The 21,437-nt window shown below is 39.6% G+C and overlaps 1 protein-coding gene across 1 annotated transcript in view; it reads right to left on the bottom strand.

The window, feature by feature from the left end:
- Nucleotides 1-4,473: 4,473 nt before the first annotated feature.
- PFKL (phosphofructokinase, liver type) overlaps nucleotides 4,474-21,437 on the bottom strand; it is a 53,034-nt gene continuing 36,070 nt past the window's right edge. The window contains exons 11-22 of the mRNA XM_081956169.1: nucleotides 20,236-20,300; nucleotides 16,630-16,693; nucleotides 15,615-15,761; nucleotides 15,294-15,364; nucleotides 14,815-14,902; nucleotides 14,289-14,441; nucleotides 11,664-11,828; nucleotides 9,953-10,014; nucleotides 7,479-7,590; nucleotides 6,689-6,788; nucleotides 5,825-5,930; nucleotides 4,474-5,426 (exon numbers count right to left, since the gene is read on the bottom strand). Coding sequence (XP_081812295.1) covers nucleotides 5,279-5,426; nucleotides 5,825-5,930; nucleotides 6,689-6,788; nucleotides 7,479-7,590; nucleotides 9,953-10,014; nucleotides 11,664-11,828; nucleotides 14,289-14,441; nucleotides 14,815-14,902; nucleotides 15,294-15,364; nucleotides 15,615-15,761; nucleotides 16,630-16,693; nucleotides 20,236-20,300 — 1,281 coding nt within the window. The 3' untranslated portion in view covers nucleotides 4,474-5,278. The remainder of the gene's footprint in view (nucleotides 5,427-5,824; nucleotides 5,931-6,688; nucleotides 6,789-7,478; nucleotides 7,591-9,952; nucleotides 10,015-11,663; nucleotides 11,829-14,288; nucleotides 14,442-14,814; nucleotides 14,903-15,293; nucleotides 15,365-15,614; nucleotides 15,762-16,629; nucleotides 16,694-20,235; nucleotides 20,301-21,437) is intronic.

The following is a 21,437-nucleotide window of genomic DNA, read 5'->3' as shown; positions in this document are numbered from 1 at the left end:
GTCTTTGCTGTCATCATTCCTCCTCCGTTAAGTAACTTGAAATTGGGGGGGGGGGAATACCCCTTGCAACTGAGTTCCACTTACATTCCACTTAAAGGTAAGGTAAAGGTTCCATATGTGCTAGTCGTTCCTGACTCTAGAGGGCGGTGCTTATCTCTGTTTCAAAGCACTGTCGGAAGAAGTCTCTGTGGTCATGTGGCCGGCATGGCAAAACACCAAAGGCGCACGGATCACTGTTACCTTCCCATCAAAGGTGGTTCCTATTTTTTCTACTTGCATTTTTACCTGCTTTCTAACTGTTAGGTTGGCAGAAGCTGGGACAAGTAACGGGAGCTCACTCCATTACATGGCACTAGGGATTCAAACCGCCGAACTGCCAACCTTTCTGATCGACAAGCTCAGTGTTTTAGCCACTGCATCCCTACATTCCATTTACATCTTATAAATAGGAAGGTTTCTCTCCGTCTATGAAGTCTTCTAAAGCCTTCTAAAAAAATAAAGGCTTCATAGAGGGGAAGAGGATACACCACCACCGTGACCATTAAACTGAACAAAATTGAGTACAGTATTATTTGAGATAGTGGGTCCTTTAGCTGCTCTAGTCTGTCAAAGTATGTCTAGTGCAGGAGCCCCACTATGCCATGAAATAAGTAAAAAATTCCTTCTATAATATGAACATAGTTTTGATTATTGACTCTGCTTAAAATTATGTACTTTTTTTGCTGATTATTTATAGAACACTGATCCAGATCAGTGTTTATCTCAGGATGTATAGGATTATCTGGCCCTTACTAAAACTTGGTTTGCAGCAGGTTCCATTTGCAACTTGGGATTTCTTCCTTCTGTTAAAACATTTATGGGGTGATGTTACCATACACATGAAAATAAATTTTACTTTTCAGTCTAAAAATATTAAGTTGGTGGGAAAATGGTGCCCAAGGTTTTTTTTTGTGCAGCTTCACCTATTTGATTAAAAATGCTGGCAAAAATATGCGTAAGCTAAGTGACCGAGTGATGTATAGGAAATACCATGTTCTGGTAACACCTAAAAGTTCAGTTTTTCAGATTCTGATGTTTCAATCCTCAATAGTAATTGGGCATCCAGTGTTTTAAGTATGCAAAAAAAAAAAAAAAGGCTAAGTCCTTTGGTTTTGTTATAACTAAATGTGTTATATGTCCTTTCTAGCACATGCTTTAAAGCCAGTCCTTCCTTCCTGTGATCAGGACTTTAGAATGAACACTTGCATATTACAAACAATGGGTGTCAAACTGGTGACAAGTTGCTATCATGTGACATTTCTTGACGTTTTCCCCATTCGCAAACCTGGGTGGGTGTGGCCTGTGCGCGCCGCATCTAGCTCTTGGGTCGCCAGTTTGACACCCCTATTGTAAACAGTTATCTCTGACCATTACAGCTGTGCATCACTTTCTTCTGGAAGCATATAATCTTGTAAAAATTGGTTATATTGCAATATCTTTATTCAAACCTACATAGGAATCAGAATTTTTGCTCAAACTGTGGTAAATAACTATGGCTTATCAAAATAATAGTAATTCAGAGGTTGTGGAGAAGATAGCATTTGTAAAAGTATTAAATAAAAAGACATATGTTATATTTGAATATTCTCATATACCCAGCAAGGAATTGTTTAATAGAAAAAACTGGGCAGATACCAACCAACTGCAATGTTTTTCAGAAAAGTTGGAATTGCTTTCATTTGAGAACTGAACTATAAAGCGAAAACAGCATATAAACTTGTAAAAATTGGTTATGTTGCAATGTCTACCATATAATACTTTACTGTCAAAGAAGTGTGGACACCAAATACACTATATTGCCAAAGTATTCGCTCACCTGCCTTTACTTGCATATGAACTTACTGTGACATCCCATTCCTAATCCATAGGGTTCAATATGACGTTGATCCACCCTTCGCAGCTGTAACAGCTTCAACTCTTCTGGGAAGGCTGTCCACAAGGTTTAGGAGTGTGTCTATGGGAATTTTTGACCATTCTTCCAGAAGTGCATTTGTGAGGTCACACAGATGTTGGACGGGTTTACGTGGCCTACCACTTCATGGCTGAGTTGCTGTCATTCCCAAACACTTCCATGTTCTTATAATACAGCTGACAGTGGAATATTTAGGAGAGAGGAAATTTCACGACTGGATTTGTTGCACAGGTGTCATCCTATCACAGTTCCACGCTGGAATTCACTGAGCTCCTGAGAGCGACCCATTCTTTCACAAATGTTTGTAAAAACAGTCTGCATGCCTAGGTACTTGATTTTATACACCTGTGGCCATGGAAGTGATTGGAACACCTGAATCTGATTATTTGGATGGGTGAGCGAATACTTTTGGCAATATAGTGTATGTCATCTAATTATATTTAAGACATAGTTGAAACTTATATTCGCAAAGGTATTATATTCCAGTGAAAAAAGCTTAATGAAGTCAAGCATAAAAGATTGAAATAAGGAAAAACATGAAATATCCCACACATCAATAAAGAAAACAGTTTAATATTCACAAATGTTTCTCAAATCACAAAAGTTCAATATTTTCCTTATTTTAATCTTTTGTGTTTAACTTCATTAGGCCAAAATTCTTAACAAGGCTTTAGCTTGTACACGTGCAGCTTGTCTTTTAGAAAAGCTGTTAAGAGCATGGAAATCAGTAATAAAAGCAGTTTTTAATATAGAATGATTCATGTCTAAAAGGACTGTGTCATTTCCAAAAAGACATTGTCCCAATACACAGACACTTAAGAAAATAATAGCTATATAGGCACCAGTGTGACTGACATATTTAGATTGAAATATCCAATGGGGAAGACCAGGCTGTAATTAATATTCAGATCATAGTCCAGTTGCCACCTTTTAGGCTAAAACAGACCTTGACATATTTTATAGTAGTGTTGTGAAGATAACAATGAGAAAAGACTATATTGGGAACATGGCATAATAAAATGTAATAGCAACAGGGTATATGGCAGAAATAGTGTAGTTAACTATCTAGATCAGTGTTTCTCAAACTTGGTGACTTTAAGTCCTGTGGACTTCAACTCCCAGAATTCCCCAGCCAGCTATGCTGGCTGGGGGATTCTGGGAGTTGAAGTCCACAGGACTTAAAGTCGCCAAGTTTGAGAAACACTGATCTAGATGACAGCAGAAAACTCAGGTTGTTTCAGAACATGAGAAGTTTGTATTCCACACATTGCGTCCTAAAGCTGCTAAGGGTGTTTTTGCCAAAGTGTTTAATCTACTAGGAATTTTGGTAAATTTATGATGTTTTGCTGTTTTATCACAGCACATTCTTTCCTTGTCTTGAGCTACTTATTCTTACACAAGCCCAGCAAAATCTTAAATCATCTGGCTAGTTGCCTAGCACAGAAGTCTCTTGAACTATGCAATGGTTTTTTTTCCTAATTGAAAAGAAATTATGGTATTTAAGTTCCTAGATAATCTTCATGAACGCAAGCCTAAATAAACAATGATAATTCCCCCCCCCCCATCTAATCAGGGATAGCACTTGTGTAGACAAGCAATGAAAACCCTCAAGGCAGCTGAGATGAACTTTCCACAGACTGGAACTGCCTCAATGCCTCTTCACATCATCAATGCTTTTCATGATGCTATTACAAATAACTCATTATCCTGAGAAATTGTGCAGTTTGATAACATTTGACGTGAACTCTGTTAGTTGTTTAGTGAAGTTTAGTCTTCATTTGTAACAGCACGAGCAACTGAACCAACCAGCTTCACACCCCCCCAACATTTCCCAAAACAGCTGCAACACTAGCTTGCCCAATAACTTTGCTATAATCTTCATAAAACTTCTCTTTCTGCTCTATTCTTTATATCCAGGTCCTGAGAAGTGCACTATTGTCTCAAGTATATTCTCTCTCTTTTTCCCCTAGACCCCTTCCTCAAATCTCTTACTGTTTAATTCAAATTCTCATAATTTCTTAATTCTCCATGAAACGAAGTTTTTCATTTAACAATCAGGTATGTCGTGAGAATTGGCACCTATTTTATTGGTTTGAAGATGATTTGAGATGCAAGAGGTTATGTGTTAGTTGCCTTGCATGCCAGTCTCTTATTAACATATGTCAGAGCATGTGCACCCTTGCATTTTCAGCTAGAAGGATCAGACGTAGTAATGGAAAACATCAATTTTTAAGATTGATTTTTTAAAACTTCCATTTAAGAAATCAAATAATTGAATTTCAAACAAAGGCAGCATCTTAAATTCAATGTCTCTTCTTTGTATGAAAATTTATATAGTTATACACTAACTTATATAGTTATAAGCTATCCTGCCTCCTGTCTTATTCAACGCTACCTAGCAAAGTTATTCTCAGTGAACAATTAGCTATGAGTAAGACTGGAATTTAAAAACGGTTAACTTATCACATCTTGCAGATCTGAGGCCAGTCTCCAACCAAAAACACAATTTGAGCATAAACACAGTTGATTCAGTGTGTATTTTAATATCTCTACAGGACAGAAAGCAATGCCACGGACAAACAGGCAACATAGCATTCACATAAATGCCCCAGAAAGGTACAGACACAACAGAGTCAAGAGCTGTGCCATCATCACAGACCAGCCAGGGATAGTGAATTAAACGCATGAGCCTGATAGAATGAAGAAAGGGATTCTAAGGAAAGTGATGGCATATCAGCAACTTCCACTGAGCACTTAGAAATGCTACTTTTTCCCAGTCAGCACGAACTACGTCTCCTAATGTTTGCTGCTCTATTGCAAGCGAGTCCCTTCTGCTGTGTGTCAATAGTAGGAACTCTTGGTTGTTTTAGAGAATTTTCCTAAGGAGATATTTTGGGAAACTATTTTCTCCAAATTACAGGAAGGCCCTTTCTGAAAATTTGCATTCTTCTTGGCACCAGGCCAATAAGAATCTAAAGTAGCACACTGTCCATTGGCAAGCGGTACATAATTCTTCTAAGTACTGTAGGAATGCTTTTAAAACCCTGTGAAATAGGAACACATTCTGTCCGGCATTACATACCCTCTACTTCATGGAGCAACAAAGAGGCTTGAGGAAGGATAAGTGAACCCATCCATGCTCCTCAGTGGACAGGAAAGAATGTAAGAACCTGTGTGGGCATGGAGTAATTGTGCAACGAAGGCAGGCTGTCTTTTGGCCACCCTCTTGTTGGCTCACAGTAGCATCAGCTTTGCACTTGAAAGGCATGAGAAGGCCAGAAAGGGAGAGAACTACATAGATCAGAGACATGGCTAAGGGAAGACTAGCTAGAATCCCTTCTCGATGCTGAGTGTGCCCCGCGTGACGTGCTCCAGCTTTCCAGACACATATTCAGTTAGACTGATCTGGTAGTGGGCCAGCATCTTCAGCATGAGGCGTAAATTCAGCCACCACTGCTCATTAGGAAGCCTGTGTCTGCAGAAAAATACACAAATTCTGAATGAATACCAGTCTGGCACAGGTGGTTCAATCACAAAGCGGCTCTGAATATATGCATAACACGTCTCTCTAAAAACAATCTCAGAATATCTAAGTCATAGGACACAGCTACAAGTTTGAACTGTACATTCCCTCACGCTCAAGAGAAAAGTAGATATTAATACCTAGAAGTACCACAGCTCACTTTTAGATTCAATATATGTAGTACCGTTCTGAGATTTTCAAAAGGAATAATTATGTATCATGTCTACATCAGCAGAGAGGAAATTTGACCAGTGCATGAACAAATTATCTGACATCATTCTATATGCCATAACTTCAAGCATATGTGTTCCTTCCTCAGAATTTTAGTGATACTCCACCAATACACTTACTCAAAATCGGTGACTTTTTTAAGCTCTGTCACAGGACTAAAGGACACAGTCTTCCTACGCAGGCCAATGACACAAGCAGATTCTGCAGAATTGGCAAATACTCGGCCTAGAGAAACAGAGTATCTTTACTTGTAATGCAAGAAAATCATCTCATCACTTAAATGCCCGCGTTTTACATGAGGTAATTCTGGATATTGCAAATGAATGAAAGCTTTCTAAGCTATTGTACTGACAAATTTCAAGGAAAATAATTATATAATTTACCCATTGAAAACAAACTTCATGATAATCATTCTGATAAGAATGATTAATCAATAGCTTTGTTTGAAAGCAAGTATTTCCACAAAATAATTTTCAAGATGATTAGCATTATACAAAACAGAAGTGATGGGCAGAGATAGGCAGCATGGACAAAGCAAGGAACTGTAAGTGCTGAAATACATCCACCCTATATGCCATAAATTTGGATGTACCTCAAGTCCACTTCATCAAAGAATATTATAAATGATAAGAGTTCAAGATCTGATTAAGTTCTTCATTCCCTTTAATTGGAAGAAAGTGGTCAAGCTGTTGCTGGAAATCTCTCCTAGAAAATAGATGGCTAAGAATCAGAGCAACCAATCACAGATAAGTTGCCTCATAATATAACAGCAACACATTCCCTACAGTAACCATTTGATCATTCTCCTTCAGAGCCCTGCTATTCTTCTAATTAGAAACAAAAACTAAGAAGCAGGCCATTGAGAGTATGCTATTTGTTGCGTATTGTTTCACTTCCTTCTGCCAACAGGCTCTGAGCATCTTCTTGTTACAGGATGCAATGGCATCAACATCTTCTATCACTGAGAGATAATTATGACCCACCTTTGCGGTACACATCCTTCAACTTTTCTGACATCCATAGAACAGCTTTCGCACCCAGCTTGGTACCATAGTTGCGGTCAAAAGGGGTTGGAGCACCTCCCTAGAGAGAGAGAGAGAGAGATAAGAAAGTGAAAGTAGAGCCAAAAGATCAGCCATGACAATCCTGTTGTAGGAAGAAGCTGAGCTGATGTATAGTTGGCTGGAACCATTTAACCCAGAAGCCATTTTGCAAATATGTTCTACAAAAGTGGGAATTGGTTAAAAGCAGCAAGGTCTAGGCAGGTCCAAGACGGGAAATATCTATTAATTTTACAGCCCTGAACTGAGGAAGCTCTTGCCAAATATGTATTTTCTTGATGACAATGGACACCAATTGTTAATAAATTGTGGTGGGCCTGGGATGAGGAGAGTATGGCTCTTCTGATCCTGCTTAATCTTCCAGCAGCCTTCAGTGCCATGAATCATGGTATCCTTCTGGATTGCCTATGAAGGCCTGGGATGGGGATACTTAGTAGATGGTTCAATTTGATAATTGTAGATGAAACAAGAAGTGTTTAATAATTATGGTTTATACCGCATTTTTAACGCCATCATATAAATAGCAGTGTAATCCTCTGAGATTTATTTTTACTGGAACAATAGGTAAGCATTAGTAAATGCATAAGGACTTATTTACCAAATAATATCTGCAATTATTCCCTCCACTAAAAATTTTAATTAATTAGCCTATGCCTCCTCAAAGACATAGGCATTTGCGTAATGCAATCTCATGAATTTCAGCTCTACATACCTGTTGAAGATGGCCTAAAACATTGATTCTGCAATCAAATATTCCTTTTCCCTCTGAGGAGTATAGGTTGTACAGGAACTCAGTGGTGTAATGTTCATGGCATTTCTCATTGCTAAAAAAAAGAAATATAATGTAAGCAAGTACAATTGAATCTTTTGCAGAAAAAGCAATATAGAAAATATTGCCTGGAAAATAATTAAAGATGTTAACTTCTGAATACTAAATTTGCCTGTAGCAAGTTTGGTGTATTTTTGGCTCTTTCTTTCAGCATATCCATGAATATTTCTGCCTTTTTAATTCATAAGAAAGAGCCCTGGTGCAGGTTTTCCCCCTTTCTAAATAAGAAAACACAGGGCATTTTTTTGAAAATAGTACTGAATACATGGAATATCAGCAGAATGATTAATTCTTAACTTTCTGAAAACAAGTAAGTTTTCATTTCATTGCTTGTTTGTATTTTTTATAAATTGCTTTATGCTGCACTTTCACTGTTTCTTTTGGGATATGCATGTAATATATAATAAGTTACAATATTTTAAATGCTGACATTTGTGTGAATGTCAGAGAAAGCAAAGGCTTTAGAAAGAACCATTTAAGAACCACAAAATATAAAGAATTACCGTATTTTTCGCAGTATAAGATGCACCCTTTTCCATCAAAGAAGAGGCTGAAAATCTGGGTGCATCTTATACGCTGAATATAGCATTTTTTGCCTCCTGAAACCCTGCCTTCACCAAAATGGCCATGCAGAGTCTTTAGGCTTATAGAGTGCTCCTGGGGGCTGGGGAGGTCAGAAATGAGTGAAGGAGGGGCCATTTTTTGCTCAATTTTGCCCCCCCCCCCAGCCCCAAGGAACACTCTATAAGCCTCCTAAAGGCTATGCATGGCCTTTTTTTGACAAAAAATGGGCCCATTTTCATGAAAAGTGGGCTGATTTTTCTCATTTTTGGCCCCACCCCTAGGAGCACTCTAGAGGATATTCATGCCTTTTAAAAAAAAAATGGGCCCGTTTTCACAAAAACTGCAGAGTGCAAAAACCTTTTTTAAAAATTTGCATCTTCAAAATCTTGGTGCGTCTTATACTCTGGTGCGTCTTATACTCCGAAAAATATGGTAATCATTATTAAATTTTTACCCCATCAATGATATTGGGAGTGGGGGGAGAACTACTGCAGCAGTTGGCCACTGCCATAAAATACTGGAGCCTTCGCTGCCGAGCAGCTGATTGACAGTTGGATCAGCCTCCCGTAATACCGCCAATCAGCTATTCTATGTGGCGAGGATTGCTGCCGCCATTTGTCGCTGGTGCCAATGAATGGCAATCCCCGCCACCTAGAACAGCTAATTGGCAGTATTACGGGAGGCCGATCCAACCACCAATCAGCTGCTTGGCAGCAAAAGCTCCAGCATACCCTGGAGGCGGCGGCAGCTCAGCTCAGTTGACTGGTGGTGGCCACAATGGAGCGGAGCCCTAACGAGCCACATGCTGGGGCTGTGATAACATGCTGAAGCTGACCAGGCTGTTTGCTGCAAGGATGTTAGTCATGAATACCAGATGGATGCTGGGAGGCAGAGGCAGATTTTTTCCACTTGTTTTCCTCCTCTAAAGCTAATGTGCATCTTATGGTCTGCTGCATCTTATAGTGTGAAAAATACGGTATATGATGGGACTTTTAATCCAACATATTTTCAGGATATCAGAAAGGGAGGAATAACAGCAAGCCCTTATTTAGCAACCACAATTGGGACTAGCAGCTCTGTTATTAAGTAGTTGCTAAATGGAAAATCATCTGACTGCCACTATGCTTATGATTTTACTAGAGTTTTCATTTTTCTCCACACCTCCACCTTTTGGAATGGTCATCCCAGCACTGGGATAATTAGCAAGTAGAGAATGGGGAATGAATATGAAAAGCAAATACAGTGGTATGGAGATTCAAAAACACAGGGCAAACAGCTAGTATACTCGTCACTGTGTGCGGGCAAAGTTAATTGCAAACTTACTTTTTCAATACCTGTTGTAACTTGAAACGGTTGCTGAATGAAGCAGTTGGTAAGCAAGGTGCACTTGTATATTATTAATAAAATAAACCACTGAATATCAACGATGCAATCCACATTAGCTTTTGCACTTGAGAAATTATTTTTTCTCTGCAGCCTACTAGATACCTACAGACCGAAGCCAATTTTTCAGGTTTTAAAATTATTAATTTCTCTACAACATTTCAGAGGCTACAATAATTTCCGTTCTGTTGAATCATTGTTCAGCTATGATTCCGCAGAAAGGAAGCCATTCTACACTGCACTCACTTCCTTCAAAGGAATAATTGACTTACAATGCATTAAAATACATTTTAAAAGGTACAAAGGTACAAAGTTCCCGCTCTTTCCACATCGTGTTGCAATAGGAATGTGCATCTTCTTTGACAATTCAAAGGACAACATGTCCTTGTTAAAATATTTCTATGACTTACCGGAGTACCAGACCTCTCTGAATGTCTGTTTTCATTTTGTCAGTCAAATGTTCAACATTCGCCTGGCAAGATAAAAATTACAATATTTTTTATTGAAATATTTTTTTGTTGATAAGAGTAAAAAAAACATTATTTAGACAAAAGAAGGAAGAAATTACATTTCTGAGCTACACAGAACGAGATTAGATAATAAATATATGCTTTGTTCATCTTGGACAGAATGACTAGTTATCAGTGCAACAATTATCTCTCAAGTACAGATCCGCCAAAAAAGATAAAGAGAGAAATTTAAGAAACTAAGATCCTGTTTGTATCTTTGTTCTGAGAATCCAGGAGCCTCTCCTCTCATACATCACTAAGAACATAAGCTACAATGACAACTATGGAATTCTTAACTACCATATTTTTCGGAGTATAAGATGCAACTTTTTCCCTCAAGAGAGGCTGAAAATCTGGGTGCAGCTGTGCATAGCTTTTAGAAGGCTTTCAGAGAGCTCCTGGGGGGCTGGGGAGGGCAGAAATGAGAGGGAAATGGTCCATTTTGCCCCCCCCTGGAGCACTCTATAACCTTCTTTTTGACAAAAAACAGTTGGTTTTTTTGGTTGTGTCCCCCCCCCCCGTCAAGCACTCTACAAGCCTCATAAGGGCTATTCATGCCCTTTAAAAAAGGGGGGGCGTTTTTGGGAGGTTTGCAAAGTGCAAAAACTTTTTAAAATTTTCTTCTTCAAAACCTTGCTGTGTCTTATACTCCGGTGCGTCTTACACTCCAAAAATATGGTAAATAAATCTAGTTCCAATATTTTTGGCTTACATGGCCCTTGTTCAGAATAAATGATGAAATAATCAAAGTGACAGAAGCACCGACCAGTGGATCATATCTTGTTTTTCTATACAATTACAATCTCTAATCACAGATTTATCACAAAAATATGGTTTCACCCACATATAACTATCATCTGGGATATAAAATGCCTCACAGGATTAAATAATATAAATTCCATTGATTTTAATCACATATTTTAATGGCTAAGTTGCCATGTTGATGCTAGATTAATATGTTGTTGCCATGTTGATACTAGATTAGTATGTTCATGTATGTGTCAACTAATAGGGGTGGACACAACCATTTAACAGTCAGTTTAGGCAGGGGCATTAAAGAACTAGAGAAGGAATTTAAGAAGTCTGTTTCTTCTCATAGAATGCAATCAACATTGTATAGTTGGTATCCATTTCATGATAGGGGCCTGGTGCTATGAGCTAGAGTCACTGTACATACCATTCATACAGTACAGTTGGTTAATCTTTTTCAGTAGGGGCTGCATTGTGGAATTATTCTCCCACACCCATTTTCCAAGATCCACAGAGATATTACTAGGCTGGGGAGACATTTTTTTAAATCCCATTTTATCTTTTTTTATCTTTTAAGTTCTGAGAGTGGTTGAAATAAGTGTAAAACAAGAACATTAAGTCTTGCACAGGTTGAATATGCCTGTATTCCCAGGTTTTTTTTAATTAGAAAAATACACATTATACTGCAAAACATGTACTGCTGAGAATCAGGAACTGCAAAGTGGGAATCATAACATGCGAAGAGAGGAAAGTGCATATATATGCACTGACATATTATACATTTCCACATAATATTAGCTACACAATATACAGAAACATTTCCATGCATTTTCATCACTTTTAATTTTCTTTAGCAGCACACCTTTAAATCATGAATGGTGAAAGGGTCTTCATAGATGTAAGCAGCATCTGCTCCCACTGCAATTCCGGTCACCGTCGACAAGTAGCCACAATAACCCCCCATAGTCTCCACAATGAAGACACGCCGTTTGGTACCTGAAGCAGACTGTTTGATGCGGTCACAGCTCTAAATGGCAACAAATGAAGGATGAAGGGGGGAGGAAATTACATGTTCAGATATTGAAAAGAATTAAACAGTGACCATGATTATAGGCTGCCAAGTCACGTAACTACACTGATACACAATTGCTTTACAAGAGCAAACCTCGCTTGGATCACAGCACAGCATTCCCAAACTCAATAGAAGAAACTAAGATGGATGATCTCATTTATCATTACTACCCTCAGCAAATGTGAGCGGGGAAACTTTTTGAGCTGCCCAGCTATGCATCCATTTCTCAAGGATTATCACATCTAATGTAAAGACCATCATAAAAACTTGTAAAACTGGGTCCAACTCGACTTTTGACTATAACAACTTATGGTCATTGAAATTCTGTGGTCGCAATTATAGTTATAAGTCAGGTGCTACAGTACTTGTATGCAGGGTTTTGAAAAACAAAGCCTATCATTCAGTATCCTACAAAGAGTTTGAGCAGAAAAAAACATAGAGACATAGAATCACAGCAGGTATAATATTATAAAAATTGAGTGAACATGAGTGAAGAATTCATTGGGTAACTAAAGAAATGTTTCTTGCCAGCTTATCTTTACTAGTGTCTGTCCTCCCATGCCTTTTGGACACGGAGTCTGAATTCTTTGGTCCAATGCCTGGAATCTGTTTTCTTAAGGTACTTGGTTCTCTTACAGTTACCGTGTTTCCCTGAAAATACAACCTGTCCTAAAACTAAAGCCTTGCCATATTTTTCGCATGGGCAAAAATATAAGCCCACCCCTGAAAATAAACCCCCTGGACAACCCCTCCCTCCAGCCAGGCAGAGCACTGGTTCCAGCAGCCAGCCCACAACCATAGAGCGCACTCCTAGAGCGGCCACTGCTGGAAGACTCTCCAGTCAAGTTTTGGAGTTTGGAACTGGAGAAGATGTTATGCTCGGAGCGCGGCTGTGGCGGCTGCAGGGAGAGCTGGTCTGGACATGTTGAGGCTAGGAGGCATGCCTGCTGGAGGCAGAACAGGCACTCGCGCAACCCCCTTCTCCAGCCGGGCACAGCTCCATGCACTGACCTAATGGATATCCCTAATGTGCCAAGCCGCAGGAGCTGGGGAGCGGGCAGAGCGTCACGTGGCTTGGCGCCTTAGTGATATCCTCTATGTCAGTGAATGGCACTCTGCCCGGCTGGAAAGGGGGTTGCTGGGCGGTTGCTCATGAGCTTGGTCACCTCATGGCTGCTTCGCCCCTGAGGCTGTGCCCGGCTCTTTGGCAGCCAGTTTGCAAAGTAGCAGCCACCCAGCAACCCCAAAACAATAAGCCCTCCCTTATAATAAGCCCCAGGGCATATTTTGTAAGTAAAACGAAATTAAGACCCTGTTGTATTTTCGGGGAAACACGGTGCCCAGCCAATACTAAGAACAAGGGAACACTTAACACCCTTTCCTCTTTAACCCACTGTTTCCTCCCCTTATCGAGACTGTGATTCAAACTGGTATAAAGACAGTGGCTTGTGATTTGAGAATAATTAAAAGTCTCACAGATGGCAATCAGGCCACTCATAATTAAGAGTATAATTAAAGTTACAGCAGCACTAAAAAAAAGTGACCTATGACCATTTTTCACACTTATGATAGTTGCAGTATCCCCATAGTCATGTGATAAAAATTCTGAAATGGTTGGCAACTGGCTCACATTTATGGTGATTTCAGTGTCTCAGGGTCATGCGATCATCTTTTGCGACCTTCTGACAAGCAAAGTCAATGGGGAAACCAGATTCACTTAACAACCTTAATTTAACAACCTTAACAAAGATTCACTTAAGAATTGTGCAAAAAAGGTGTAAAATGGGGCAAAGCTCACTTAACAACTGTCTCTCAGCAATAACATTTTGGGCTCAATTGTGGTCATAGGTTGATGACAATCTGTAGATTAATATTTTTCTTTTTTTCATAATACAGTTAAATTCATGATCAAAAGTAATTGTACGGATATACAATAGAAGTGCTTTCTTCTCACAAGTAATAATTTATTCATGGTCATAGTTAACAATAGTTCTTAACTTAATTGGCTCTAAATAGGAATTATAGAAACATGCAAGTCAGGCAATGTATAACATTTTTGCTACTTAAACAATTATTAAATGGTTGATTTACTAGAGATGAAAGATCTATGAATGGGAATACTGCAAATAAACTGCCCCTTGAATTGTGCAGAGAGGGAGAGAAAAGGGCTTCCTGAAAATAGTTATAATTAGCTTATACACTTTTAGGAAAATACTTGAAAATATGAGGTATCTGTTGAAAGCTCATAATCCAATGAATGTCTGGACAGGATGTCTACAAATTATATTTTTGAGTCTCAGTATTACGCCATGTACCTCTCACACACACCTCATTGATGTAAGGATGTTTACACAACTCATCTGCCAATCTGCCCTAATTCCCTAGAATGTACAGTTGCAATAACTCCAGCCTCACCTCCATGGCAGCATTGACCGCTGTATCAGATCCCAGGCTGAAATCAGTGCCAGGAACGTTGTTACTGATGGTAGCTGGTATTACACACATGATGATACAAAGCTCATCATACTGCCCACGGGCCTCTACCAACTGTAGCACTCCTTCATATGCCTGCAAAAGGAAGAATACATTGTAAGCATAAGCCACCGCAGGGAGTCTAAGAACTGGAGGGCAAAGAGTGTAGGAGAAAGACAACTTTGATTGAAATTGTTTTGAATTCTGAGCTTATATTATGCAGAGGTTAAATTTGAGAAAATTACATTGTTGGTAAAAAAGTGACTATGTAGATTAGAATAATGATTTCACCAATGTTTATTTAATTTAGGCTTGCATTCTATCCACCCACTATACTAACACTGCTATACTAAATACATCTGTTTAGAAAAGTCTTTTATAAAAAGTATTAGGTTGGAGTGAGGTGAAGTGAGGTGAAAAGAGATAGTCTTCATTTAATATTGAAATGACTCAACCAGTTTCTCGGTACCTCAAAGCCTCCAATGACGAGCAAGGCCTGGATGTTAAATTTCCGAACATTTTCAGCAATCTTTTCCATGCATGTCTTTGGAAGAGTTCTGGCAAAACAAAAATAAAGCAAGTTTCAAACAAAGTTTTTTCCAGTAAGAATGTACATATGGAAAAGATACGTTCTGAGATTCTTCACAGTTATTAAGCACAGATTTATGGAAGCAATTGATGCATTGGCATTTTTCCGCACAAGAGAAAGTACAAAAAATAAAATACTGAAATAATTCAATTCCACATCAAAAAAAAAAAAAAGCAGGTGCAAGATAAGATTTTTAATCACAAGAACAGTTCAAAAATAAGTTAAATAGCGATAGATTATTCATGGCTTTCATGGAGGCAGGAAAAGGTTGTAGAATTTATTTGAGGTCAAAGACTGACTACGTAACCTGCATATCCTCTAACTGTATGGAGAATTTTATTGGTTTTGACAGCACTAACCGTTTGGTCCCCAACATGGATCCTCCACGGCCCAACCAGCCTGCAACATCATGCCAGCACAGCTGTCTCACCTGTAGGAGCAAATAATTAAGTCTGTTGTGATTTGGTCTACCAACCTCAAATATATCAAGCAAGACCAGTTTTCTGCCATGCATGAGAATTATTAACAATAATACTTTAATCCTTTAAGCTGAAAATTTAAAACTCTAATTGGTGCATTCAGAATTCATAAAGTTCCAAAGGAATATTGATGTCTAATTGTTTTAATATCAGAAAAGAAGACATTCAGGAGAAGGAGTTTCTGAATTGAACAAGACTTACCTGTCCTTTGCTTAAGCCTTCAAACCCATCATTCACCACATACATTGTGTGACCCTGGCAAATCCCAACACGAACAGCTGATCGGACTGCTGCATTCATGCCAGCTGCTGGGGCACCTACATTCAGTATGGCAATGCCGAAATTGCTCTGGTGGAAAGGAAAGACAATTAGAAAGCTATGCAAAACTTGAATACACTAAAGTGATGGATAAACAGGGATGGGTTTTAAATTAAAAACTTGCTATCTTTTTCAACATCCCTCCAAGTCTTTGCTGCTGAAAGTTCCACTTTGCTGCTGAATTTTTTCTGGCAGGCGGTCCCTTCGGCTCTCAAATGTTCCTGCAAGCAGATGAAGGATTTCTCTTTGCACGAATGGAGACTCCTTCATAGGTTGCAGGAACGGAGTTGAAATCTTCAGGGTTTCAGCACTGTTCTGCAGCCCATTGAAAGGTTTTCCCTCTCCACCTTCACTTGCAACTTTCCCTGCTGCTTTCCCAATTGACTTTCTGTGCAAGCTGGCAGAGAAAATTGCAAGGGGTAATCATATGATTGTGGGGTACTTGGCAATTGGTTGTACATGTGCCAAGTGTCTAAAGTGTGATCATGTGACTGCAGGAAGAGCGGTACAACTTTACAATGGCAGGAAGCCTCTATGTACCTAATGTACCATTTCCAAGCCATTGTAGCTTTGAATAGTTATAAACTGAGGACTATCTGTAGTAACAGTTGTCAGTTCTCTGACTAAATATTGAGTACTATCAGTGCCTTTAATTCAGAAAACAGTTATTTAAACTTTTCTTCCACACGTGAATTAAATATTTTCTGAAATAAGAATAATGCAAATCTTGATTCATTGGGGACAGGGTTATTTAAATCTATACACAGAACATAAATGTTGCATTTCTATCTACATTTAGGCATGGCTAAGTGTCAGTAACATACATATATACATGAGCATTACCACCCGTCCTCCTATCTCCAGCACTCAGATAACTCATGGTCTTTTCTTTTCTCACCTTTTTCTCAGCTGGCTTCTGGTGTGCAAGCAGTTTATACATTTTCCAATTGTTTTCAAAGCTTCTGTAAAATAATTTTACAATCATACTGGTTACCATCCGGTTGTTGTATTTGTTTCTTTTTAAATTAGCAATTTGTTTGTTAAAACACTTAAGGAACAAAATAAATACCGTGTTTCCCCGAAAATACGCCAGGGGCTTATTTTCTTTTGCCCCACGAAATATGCCCTTGGGTTTATTATCAGGGAGGGCTTATTGTTTTGGGGCTGCCGGGCGGCTGCTCCCTTGGGAAGTGGCTCCCGAAGTGCCGGGCACAGCCTCAGGGGCAAAGCAGCCATGAGGTAACCATGCTCACGAGCTGCCGCCCGGCAAATCCCCTCTCCAGCCGGGAAGAGCGCCATTCACTGACCTAGGGGATAATCCCCAAAGTGCCAAGCCATGTGGCGCTCTGCCCGCTCCCCAGCTCCTGCGGCTTGGCACATTCGGGATACCCCCTAGGTCAGTGCATGGAGCTCTGCCCGGCTGGAGAAGGGGGTTGCGCGAGCGCCTGTTCCGCTCGCAGCTTCACCAAGCCCTTGCCAGGCTCTCCCAGGCCACCGCCGCTGGCTGCTGCTGCTGCCCCCCCCGCCGCCGCCGCCCCGCTCCGCTCCGCGCAACTTCAAAACTCGGGCCGAGTCTTTCAGCATCGGCCGCTCTAGGAGTGCTCTCTATGGTGGGCCGGCTGCTGGAAAACTCCCTGTCCGGCAGCCAGCCCACCATAGAGAGCACTCCTGGAGCGGCCGATGCTGAAAGACTCGGCCCGAGTTTTGAAGCTGCGCGGAGCGGAGTGGGGCGGCGGCGGCGGCGGGCAGCAGCAGCGGGGCGGCGGCGGCGGGCAGCAGCAGCAGCCAGCGGCGGTGGCCTGGCAGAGCCTGGCAAGGGCTTGGTGAAGCTGCAAGCGGAACAGGCGCTCGCGCAACCCCCTTCTCCAGCCGGGCAGAGCTCCATGCACTGACCTAGGGGGTATCCCGAATGTGCCAAGCCGCAGGAGCTGGGGAGCGGGCAGAGCGCCGCATGGCTTGGCACTTTGGGGATTACCCCCTAGGTCAGTGAATGGCGCTCTTCCCGGCTGGAGAGGGGATTTGCCGGGCGGCTGCTCGTGGGCATGATTACCTCATGGCTGCTTTGCCCCTGAGGCTGTGCCCGGCTCTTCGGGAGCCAGTTCACAAGGGAGCAGCCGCCCGGCAACTCTCCCCTTCGGCCAGGCAGAACGCCACTCCCCAACCTAGCGGTATCCCGAAGGCAGCAAGCAACGTGAGCGCTCCCCCCCTCCTGCGACTTGGCGCTTTCGGAATAACGCTAGGTCAGTGAGCGGTGCTCTGCCTGGCCGGAGGGGGGGTTTATTTTCGGGGGTGGGCTTATATTTTTGCCCACGCGAAAAATGTGGCATGGGTTTAGTTTCGGGACAGGTTGTATTTTCGGGGAAACACGGTAGCTACATAAAAGAAGAAAGATAGTGGATAAAGAATAAAATATCAATGAATAAACAAACAGCATTTATAATTATACAGTTTAAAATTCATTATTTCATTAATGCATTAATTAATTTTATAGAATTAGTTCATCTTAAGAAATAACTGAACATTTCTATAAATATCTAAATGGGATATTAATATTGATATCCCCACTATTTGTCATTGTTCCAAAAATAGTTGCACAATCATGAAAAGGAAAAAGGAAAAAAAAATAGAAAAACTAAAAATAAGATTTAAAAGAGAGAAAAATAAGTGAAAACATTAACAAACTACATAATCCAAATTGTTTCCAAATGTACTAGGCTATTGCATCGAAATATTTATAAATACTGAAATTGTTGTAATTCTTCGCTTTACATACATTCTTTTCCCCTTAAAAACTGTATTCAAGAGTATCTGAGTTTGCCTTTTTATGTGATACATGACAAAAAGGGGGCCATTCTTGCTTCAATATAATCAAACATCTGTTCTGATAGATACTGTTAACTTTGCTGTTGCGGTATATTCTCCAAAGTTTGGTTTCCAGACTTTGTTAGCAAAAAACCTCTTTTAGTTGCTGTATCTCATAGTCTACCCCTCATCAACCCTTTTTCTTGAAAATCATTTTCACATCTTTAGTGAATGATTTCACCACTACGTTGCTGAAAATAGTCTTTTAAGACTGTATTTACATAAGCAATACCCAAGTACATTACTTATATTCTCCACAAATAAAGGCTCTGATTATTTCTTCTCAAGACTCACTGGCCACGCCTTTATGGAAAAAAACAAAATACACCTAGAAAAAACAGAAGATCCTACAACGGATATGCAGGACACGGGAGGGGCCGGAGCTCTGCCGGAGGGGGGAGATGGGGCAATACCAAGAAAGCTCAGATCACAAAAATGAATAAGAAAATCTCTTTGACATAAACTGACCAAAAGTAATAATGGAATTAACATGTGGACTATATATTACTATGTATTAAATTGATTGAAAGTACCAATAGAATTAATACGCTGATTATATATGACTATGTATTAATGACTTATACCCAGATGTATACTATGAGTTTGGAGGGAGGGGGCGCCTACCACACTTTGCAACTGCCAAAATTTGTATACTTTTCCACTACCTTTTTCCTGGCAAATTTTAAAAAAAACCAATAAAACTTTGTTTAAAATAAAAAAAAAGACTCACTGGCCACCAAGGCCATTTTAAGAATATGGAAACAATTACTACCTGATTTTATTCAGTTTGCAATGTGTCATTTCCTTAATAAACTATGTCATTTTAAAAAATTCTCTGGCTGATAATCATCTCAATTTTCAGTCTGATTTAGTTGCTTTAAAGATTTCTTAGTGGAAACAGGAAATAGCACTCAGCGTGAAGTTCTTTTCTTAGACGTCAAACGCTTACTTGAAAGAGTGACAACAGTTTAAGTCAAATCATTCAATTTCTAATGTTTAGTCTCTGACGTGCCTTAAGTAACTAAAATAATTCCAAACTCACGCAAGAAATTATGTCATTAAACTCTGGAAATATCACTATTTTCAGGAAATATACAAACTATTTAGGGAAAAATTACTAGAGAGGAAAGGTTCAACCAAATAATCAGTTAGAACTGAGCACGTTGAAGACTTTGAAATGCAGGCTGGCTATGCCTCTCCAGAAAGAGAAAGGGTAAGAATGACTACCGCACTGAACAACAGGATCCTATATTGCAAGTAACTTCTTTCCAAGTGGCATCCATGATGCCAATGCAACACTTCTTAGCATCTTTGGCTCTAGAAGATTTCATGGACTTGTTTTCTTGGTAACATTTTTGGAAGTTATTTGCTGTTACCTTCTTCCTGATCTTGAGATAAAATTACTGGTCCAAAGCCACTCAACTGGCTTCTGTATGTAACACGAAGTTTGGATTTTTCTAATCCTAGTTCAGCACTTAGCCGTTAGATGCTAGAGTGCATTAATAAACAGAGAAGACCAGATTGTTTTTACAGCATTACAATCTGTAGTATACTAAAGATGTTTTTGCCTTGTCTTTTCTCATTCACACTTCCACAAGCAGATAAAATAAATTCACTCTCCTCTCAGACTGATAGATCTCACCTGCCTCTGAGCTGGATAGCTTCTTCAAACCTTTTCTCATCCATAGCTTTCTGGACATCCTTGGTCTACAAGAATAAAGAATCATAAGGAGGTTCTTGTGAGGAGTCACACACACACACACACAAATCAGGTAATACCACGTATGCAGTAAGATTATCTGCTCATTCCAATTAAAGAACCAATAAGTTAAGTCCAATCAGAATATATTATCATTTCAGAAAAACATGCAAGGAACAAGAAAGACAGTTTGTGGATTGGCAGGAACACATGGAAAAAATGATTTCCTTTTAAATAAGGGATGGGGAAATTTTCAACCGTGGCAACTTTAAGATATGTGGACTTAAATTTCCAAATTTCTGGCTGGGGAATTCTGGGAATTGAAGTGCACACCACTTAAAGTTGTCAAGGTTGAAAAATTCTGCTTTTAGACCCTCCAGATTTTGCTGAATAACAACTCTCACAGTCTTCCCCAGTGGACATCCTGGGATAAGCTGCTGGGAATTCAGGGTCACAAATTAATCTCCCCTACTTCAAAGAAAGCCTGAACAATGCCAAAAAAAGAGGCAGTCTCCTTCCTGGAATAAAATCAAGCATGATTCATAAGATATGTGTCCGTACTCAAAACTCTAAAACACTACACCCAAATACCACAATTTAAATGACTGTGACAAGTTATGCAAATAAGATAGGCCTCCAAGATATTGTCATTCTTTAAGAAGCATTGTTTTGTCATTTTTTAAAATTAATTTGATTTTGCAGAAACAAAAAATAATAATAATGGAGTTCACAAAAATGTTATTTGTTCTTATAAAGAAATGAAGATAAGAAAATAATAAGCAACCTTATCCCAGCCTTCATTGCTATTGTATAATCATTATTCAAGCCTTGACTTTCCCTTGGTCACCCCTGCCTTATGGATGCTGTATTACTGATTCACAGCATAGGACTCGGGAGAAGTAGTTACCTATTGATATAAATCCTTTGTCTCCTAGTCACCATTTCCCATGTTTCCCATAAAAGCAATAACATTGTTTTCAATTTTTGTTGCAACTTTTCTCAAGTGAAAACTGAGCTTTTAGATATCTCAGATGCATATTCCAACTACATCAACAGAATTGCCATATATTGTATACCGTATTTTTCGCCCTATAAGACGCACTTTTTTACTCCCAAAAAGAGGGTGAAAATCTGGGTGCGTCTTA

This window comes from Natrix helvetica (genome assembly GCF_964273705.1).
Source record: "Natrix helvetica genome assembly, chromosome: 5".
NCBI classification, from domain to species: domain Eukaryota; kingdom Metazoa; phylum Chordata; class Lepidosauria; order Squamata; family Natricidae; genus Natrix; species Natrix helvetica.
This window is presented reverse-complemented; position numbering and strand designations above follow the sequence as displayed.